Raw genomic sequence first — 7,235 nt, 5'->3', positions numbered from 1 at the left:
CTTCTCTGGTTTCAGGCCCCTGAGTAAACTGTCAGCTCAGACACAGACTCAGAGGTCAGGAAATGGGTCTCAAGAAAGGAAAAAGGATATGAATCAACCAAGTAGCTCAAGCAGATGGTTCTGGCCAGTTTCACCCTACCCCATGTTCTTCTGCCCTGAGGTTTGGCCTTTATGAAGCAGGAAAAAGGAGTCTGCCACAGAGAAGGATGGACAGAGGTACCACTGGGCTCTGTTTAATAAAATCTCTGGAGGCCAAGGGATTGTTGTAGGAAACTATAATCATACCTGTGTATTCTAGATTTCAGAGAAAGAAAAACCCTAATCTTTCCCCTAGCAAGATGGTGTCCTCAAATATACCTACACGAGTCACATGAACATCCCAAGCTCTGAACTGCCTGCCCCCAAAGCCATAATAGATGTGAGAGCTCATGTCCTTCTAGCCTATTCTCATAATCCTCCTAGAGGATTTCTACAGAGACTGTCATGAAGCAGAGCTGATACTTTCTGTCAAAATCCCTGCAATTGATTTAGAAGGAATCCTGGAAAGGGAAGAGTGGTGTGACAAAGATAGAGAGACCCAAGAAGAGGCTTATCGGATGAAGATAGTGAAACAGATGGAAATGCCAGAAGCCCCTGCTCCTTCACAGAACCAACAGCAAAGTCCAGCAAACCTGGGCACAACCCTACCCTAGGTCTGTTAGAAGAACAGAGATTATCTCCCGCAACGTCCCCTAAGGCATTTAACACAGGGCTTTACACACAGTTGGCACTCAGTAAATGTGCTGATAATTGACTTTTTAAAAAAACAAATACCAATTTAATAGGTGATGGAGTCACCTGAAGGTCATCGGTAATAAACTCCTAACGCCACAAAGCTCCTTTCCTGAAACCGTAATCAGTCCCCATTGTCTGCGATGTGAAAGGAAAGGCCTATAACTCTGTGGCATTGCTAAGGCTACTAATCCAGTCTGCACTGACTGGCCACTTCTGATCAAATATACTTTCCCCTGAGAAGGCAAGAGATTTGTGGAACAGACATGTCAAAACCCAAAAAGTTGTCAGGGCACTACCTGCAGAACTCGGGTATCCAGGTTCACTCAAATGCCCTTTTATTGTTACTATTATTTAATCACTGACAAATATTGAGCACCCCCCCATGCCTGACCCTCTGCTAGGTGCTGCCTCAGTCACACAATCAGTGAAGCATCACACCCCCATATATTCTAATAGCAAGGCCAGTCCCCTGCTGCATGGTTCTCCTTCCCTTCCCTGGGCCGAAGTCTCTGCACAACTCCCAAGGCACCAGAGCGGAGCGTGAGTAAGGGCAGGCTCTGCCCCTGGGTGCATGCTCCAGGGCCCTAGACAGTTATGGGAACTGTCTGCATGCAGCACAAGGAGTTCACATTTTATATTTCATAGGCAATGTAGTCTCAGATGGAGTCAAACGGGTCTTCTGGGGATCATTTCTCATGCTCCTGAAGCCCGGACCCAGAGTCCCGCCAAGGTACTCATCAGACAGTGGAAGGGGCCACTATTCCCACTTAGCTCTGTTTCAAAGCCCCAGGACTTTCCCCTCCAAAACACACAACTGACGTTCTGTGCATCTTGATCTTAGACAGCTCAAGAACCATGCAAAAACAAAGAGAAAAGAAGGAAGGAAACTGTTAAACCTTGGCATAATGCTCAACTGCACTCCCACTCCCACGCCCCACCCCCCAAAAAAGAAAAGGCATGCTTATTTCCAGAATTTGACTACCACCTATTTGGAATTTCGAGTCCCTGGAAATGTTTCTCCACAAAAAAGTATGATTTTAAAATAAAATAAAATAAAAGCTCTCCTAGCTATTTTTTTTAAAGGCATGAATTAATAAATAAATGAGTCACCGCAAAGCAGTTGCTGAAGCAAAGATACGTATGAGTTACAAAGAGAGCAACCTGTGACACTGTCAACAATTTGTCCCAGAGATCTGGTGATTAGAAGGCCTAAGGCAGATTAAGAGAAAGGCCAGTATGATTTCTAAAAGAACTGCAACTTTTGAGAGGCTGCTAGGGGGTACCTCCTTGTGAGGAACGTAAGGCGTAAATTTTAAAAGTTTTGGATACCTCTGCAAAAAGCAATTAAGACCTGTGCTGTTTGAGTTTGCAGTTCATTTCATATGGTCTACACTTTATTCCCCGCTAACCGATCAAGCTCCTGGCTGGCATTCTGGAGATTCATTAAGCACCATATAAATACTCCAGGCCACACTGCCTCCAATGAAATCTTACAAGGAGCCTTTGCCAATTACTAGGAAACAATTATGCACCAAGTTGTTGGATTAGCTGTCCTTAGTTCCCTTTACAAAACTGAAAAGTCTCCATTGTGGTAAGTAGACCAGACTCTGATAACATTCGTATGCTAAAGAAAAAAAAGGCACTATCATTCTAAGAATGCAAGTTGACCATAGATTTAAAGTCAGTTGAGTATAATATGTCATGGTCCAAGAATGTGCTTTTAATTGTAATTGACACACGCATATTACACAGTTAATCTGTGTGAATGCAAAGTTGCCAAGAAACTTAACATTTCAGTTCTTCCAGACTGGCGTCTGCATAGATACAATCACAAAGTAAAATATATTAAGTCCCCATTGCTCAATGCAATAGGTCTCTGGGGTTGGTAAGGTAAGTTAACTTAGTAAATCTCATTTTCCTCTGAATCAAGTGATTGTCAGAAAGTGAGTCACCCTTCCTTTTTCCCTCATTAGGCATGCTGCAGTGCAAAAATTCCTATGAAAATACCTTTTTTGAATCATTAGTGTTAAATGAAGAAAACAGCAGCAGCCTAGAATAGAGGTGTTGAAATTTAAGAAGAGAGAAAAGCCCACTGGATACCTTATATGTGTTAGTACAGTACTTTTGTTTGTTCAAACAATTCTGTTTTATGACAAAGGCACTAAATGATTCTGACACCACCTCTTGGGAGTGCAGTCCATGAAGTTCTAAACAGCAGACAGCACACCACGGAAGATGTTTATGTTAGATCAGCCAAACTATAAAAACTCTTATAACACTTCTCTGAACCCAGCGTTTCCAGTGTTTATAGATGATCGCTTTGCTATCTGAAAAACCCAGTTAGTATTTAAAATTTTTAAGGGTTAAAGAAGTTAATCTTTCTCCCTGCAAGTTACCAACTCATAGCTCAAATCCCACTCTGCAGGGGAAAACAGCATAGCCCTAGACTTGCTGGAATCTAGGCAGGACCTCTACACTCCAAGCTGCGACCTGCTAAAGTGATCAACGTTTTGATTCTTCACAGCTTTGAAAGCCTCTAACTGGCTTTTCCATTTGGATCATTCCAAAGTCTGCAGCAAAATCATTGGTTTTCTGATGCTGGTGTGGGGGTGGGTTGGTAGGGGTGCTAGTTTGTTCAAACTGAGATCCACTGCATAAAACTTTTAGTATCATTTCCACTGAAATGCTGGCATCACCCCCCCTTCAAAATGAAGAAAATGTGGAGGCTGGCTAGTCTTATACCACAGTCTCATTGCCTTTCCCAGGTTTCACCCAACCATTCCCTCTCTTCTCTCTCTTTACCTTCCCAGAGTTTACCAATCTGTTGGAACACTTCTGCCATGTGTGAAGAGTTTTGGCAGACCAAATCCACATGCCTGAAGTGATGCCCACCAGCAAAGACATAAAAATTTTCAACATTTCAACTGCCATATTGGAGTCATCTGCAGAATACCGGAAGAGTGCCCAGTTGGAGATTTCATAGAAATAACAAGCAATCACACAGGTTGCAGGAACCGTGTATAGCACTGAGAAGACCCCAATCTTGACCATCAGCCTTTCCAATTTGTCTGTCTTTGTCCCATCCTTTTGAAGATTTGACCTAATTTTGAACAAGGCCACCAAACCTGCAGCAATGAACAAAGTTCCAATCACCAAATAAGTGAAGAGGGGAGCCACCACGAAGCCAGTGAGGGCATCAAGATTTTGGTTCCCAACATAGCACAGGCCAGTCAGTTCATCTGCATCCACCAGTCTCATAATCAAAATCACAATGGTTTTCACTGCAGGGATGGCCCAGGCTGCAATGTGGAAATAAGAGCTGTGCATTTCTATGGCTTCATGACCCCATTTGAGTCCTGCTGCCAAAAACCAAGTTAGTGTCAAAATAACCCACCAAATGGAGCTGGCCATTCCAAAAAAGTACATCAGCAAGAAAATGATTGCACATCCTGTGTTCTTAAGTCCTTCTTGGATGAGAACGGGTTCTGCTGCCTCTTCAAAATCGCAGGATATCCTTTCCCGGCCTACAGTCAGCCTGACAATATAAGCAATGCTATAAATATTATAGCACATACTGAGAAATATGATGGGGCGCTCAGGGTAGGAAAACCTGGAAGAATCGATCAGGAAGGTCAGCACTGTAAAGGCAGTGGAGATGAAGCATAAGCTGGCCCACACGGCCATCCAGATGTCAGTGAACTCCTTGGCTGAGCGGCTGTACAAGCCAGCATCATAGCCACACTTGAGAACACAGTTTAGGCTCCTTTTCACCCAGATGTACTGATCAGAATTAGTTCCCACGGAGTGACACTCTTCCCCAGGCTGGATGGAGGTTTTGTGAGGTAAAGGCACCTCTTCATCACCTGGCCCTTCCATGCACATGTGGTTGTGATCGTTCTGTGGTGGAAATTTACTGCAGTTCAGGCTCTCTGGCCAGGCAAATCCAAATTCCTTCAGGACGGGTTCACAGCGTCTCTTGACTGAAAGACACATGCCGCCGCATGGGCCGATGGGGATGTTGATCTTCTCTGTGCACATTGGCACATACACCGAACAAAGGAAGAACTGGAAAAGTCATGAAATGAACAAAGAAAACAATGACTTGGAAGTCTGACCAAATGCTTGCACAAAGCTGAGTTGAATGCTTCCAGGCAATGTACATATCTACTTTTAAGCCAGTCTATAGAGAGTCTGTTTACTTTGACCTCAAACAAGGGTCCCTAATAATCCATCACTTATACACTTTTCTTAGTTTGCCTCTAGTAATCCTTTCCAGAGGAACATAAATAAATAAATAAATAAAGATCTGAAATATTACATAATCCCTTTTCACACAACCCTTAAGGAAATAAATATTAAAAAACTGACTTTCAATCTCCTGCCCCTTTTAGCTACTACCTTTAAAGAGCTAAAGAGACTAATTATATGACTTCGTCATTTAGGTGATATGGTGGTTTATTTTTATCCCCATCTATCACCATAAAAATAAATGTTAAAAAAATACATATATCCTATTAATATCCTCACTTTTCTCTACTTTAGCCTTTAAAATTATTTTTTTAATCAGTCCTATATTGAAACATGAAATACATCCCAACTGAGCCACTGTTAGACCCAATGATGAGATGCCGATTGAGGTCTCTGGTCACTAGGGGGTTTGTTTGGCCAGGTTTCCTCAATGAATAATAATGAAGCACAATAGGAAAATGTAAATGTTAAGTCCCTGAAACTGCAATACCAGCAGGGGAGAGTCCAGTTGCTGTCCTCAATTCCTCCGGCATTGATAAACAGTCTGCTTGGCTCCTTACAGATGTTGTCTATGAAGTCTAGAGTTACAAGTAACTATTTTCCAGCATGTAAAGGGATCCAGTCTTGTCCTTCAAAACAGTTTGGCTGCTTCCCCAGGATACATGCAATTAAAAATATATATCCCTGCAAAAGCTGTTTCTTCAACAAAATTGCCACTGATGTCAGGATATGTACTGTTTCCAAACTCAGAGCTAGAGGATCATTTCTTAAGCTTTTATAACCTAGTTCTAAAATTCTGAAACTTCCAAAGGGACATTTCACCAGCAACAGGTCTAATCCCCACCATCTTTCCAAAACCACAATCCAACTTTTAAAATGACCTGTGTAAAAACATGTACCTAGTTAGTAAGCTGCATGTCTGTTGCTTATCTCTCAGAAGTTATGGCCAGAACCACAGATTTCTGAAACTTTTAGCCTCGACAACTAACCTCTATTTCCCCCCCAACTTCTCTCTTTTCTAAATTTCCAAAAGTCACTCAGCCTCACCAACCAAAACACAATCAATATTAGCACTTTGTAAATTTTCCTTTCAGTCTTTTTCCCCCAAAGATTTGGTTGTTTTTGTGTTTGTTTTTGCAAGATTATAATCGCCCTGTATATGCAAATTCTTTCTCCACTATTATTGTAGGATAAACATTTCCTATATCATTACATAAGCTTTAAAATTTTTAATGACTGCAAAAAAATTCTTCCAATACGCAAACTACATTCCTGGAGCTTTTACTCTCCCTCCAAGCATTAAACCTGCCTTCAACCCTGAGGATAAGAAAGAACTCAAGCCAACCCAACCATTCCTTCCTGCATGACCTCTAAAACCGTGCGGGACGCCGCAAGGAGGGGCCACTCCGCAGAAAACGGGGCAGTAGTTTTCATTTAATAATCCATGCAAAAAATATGGGGGAGAAAGAAGGTCGGTGAGGGGCAGGGAAGGGAGGAGAAATTCCCGTCTCCTTATCTCTCCTCCCAAGTCTTAGCTGCAGCTGGCTGCCCTGCCGGGGACTCGCCCACCGAGCAGCGCCCGGAATCCTTGGCAAAGATAACCCTCAGCTCCACTGGGGTTAGGGGCTTGGCCAGACATGGGTGGGTAGGGGAGAAAAACGGAAGGGCGGGGTGTAAGAGTGGGTTCTTTCGCAGGCCAGATGACTTACACAACGTTTTGGCTTCCAGTCGCTGAGGAGGGACAGAAAAGTGGGGGTGGGGATGGAAATCACTTTTCCAGGGGAGTTGTACCCTTCAGGCTAGGAAGGGGGGCAGGGGGCTCGACTTGGCATGGGCTCCACGAAGTTTGGGGCGTCCCTGCCCAACGGATCCCGCCAAGGGTTGGGGTTTGGGGCGCCCACCTGCAGCTGGCTGGAGCAGCCGTACTGGATGAGCGGCGTGAAAGTTGTCAGCTGCAGCTCGGCGTCCGTCTGCAGCTCGTGCCCCACCAGGTTGGGCATCTTGGTCACGTTGTAGCCGAGGTTCTGGCACATGGAGATGCGGATAGGGTCGCAGCGCCGCTCCTCCTCGTCCCCGAAGCCCCGAGCCGGCCCCAGGAGCAGCAGCAACTGCAGCAGCAGCCCCAGACTGAGCCCGACGCCCCTGGGCGCCCCCGGGACGCTCGGCCCTGCGCCCTGCCCGGCCATGGCCAGAGCCCGGGGCACCAGCGGCGG

The 7,235-nt window shown here is 44.5% G+C and overlaps 1 protein-coding gene across 1 annotated transcript; it reads right to left on the bottom strand.

Annotated features, from left to right (window-relative positions):
- Positions 1-1,966: 1,966 nt before the first annotated feature.
- FZD4 (frizzled class receptor 4) lies at positions 1,967-7,227 on the bottom strand. Its single transcript, XM_008572522.1, has 2 exons — positions 6,924-7,227; positions 1,967-4,839 (listed from the first exon to the last, which is right to left on the bottom strand). The coding sequence occupies exons 1-2, from the start codon at positions 7,206-7,208 to the stop codon at positions 3,511-3,513; spliced, it is 1,614 nt and encodes a 537-aa protein (XP_008570744.1). The 5' UTR covers positions 7,209-7,227; the 3' UTR covers positions 1,967-3,510.
- Between the last annotated feature and the right edge of the window lie 8 nt (positions 7,228-7,235).

The sequence above is a fragment of the Galeopterus variegatus genome, unplaced genomic scaffold (genome assembly GCF_000696425.1).
Source record: "Galeopterus variegatus unplaced genomic scaffold, G_variegatus-3.0.2 Scaffold798, whole genome shotgun sequence".
NCBI classification, from domain to species: Eukaryota; Metazoa; Chordata; class Mammalia; order Dermoptera; family Cynocephalidae; genus Galeopterus; species Galeopterus variegatus.
The sequence above is the reverse complement of the archived record's forward strand: the minus strand, read 5'-3'. Positions and strand labels throughout refer to the sequence as shown.

What these genes read in the sequence shown, in the direction of transcription:
- FZD4 (XM_008572522.1), bottom strand. Translation starts at nt 7,208, where the DNA reads ATGGCCGGGCAGGGCGCAGGGCCGAGCGTCCCGGGGGCGCCCAGGGGC. An exon ending in GCTGCTCCAGCCAGCTGCAG is followed by an intron (nt 4,840 to 6,923) that starts GTGGGCGCCCCA and finishes TGACTTTTCCAG; the next exon opens with TTCTTCCTTTGTTCGGTGTA.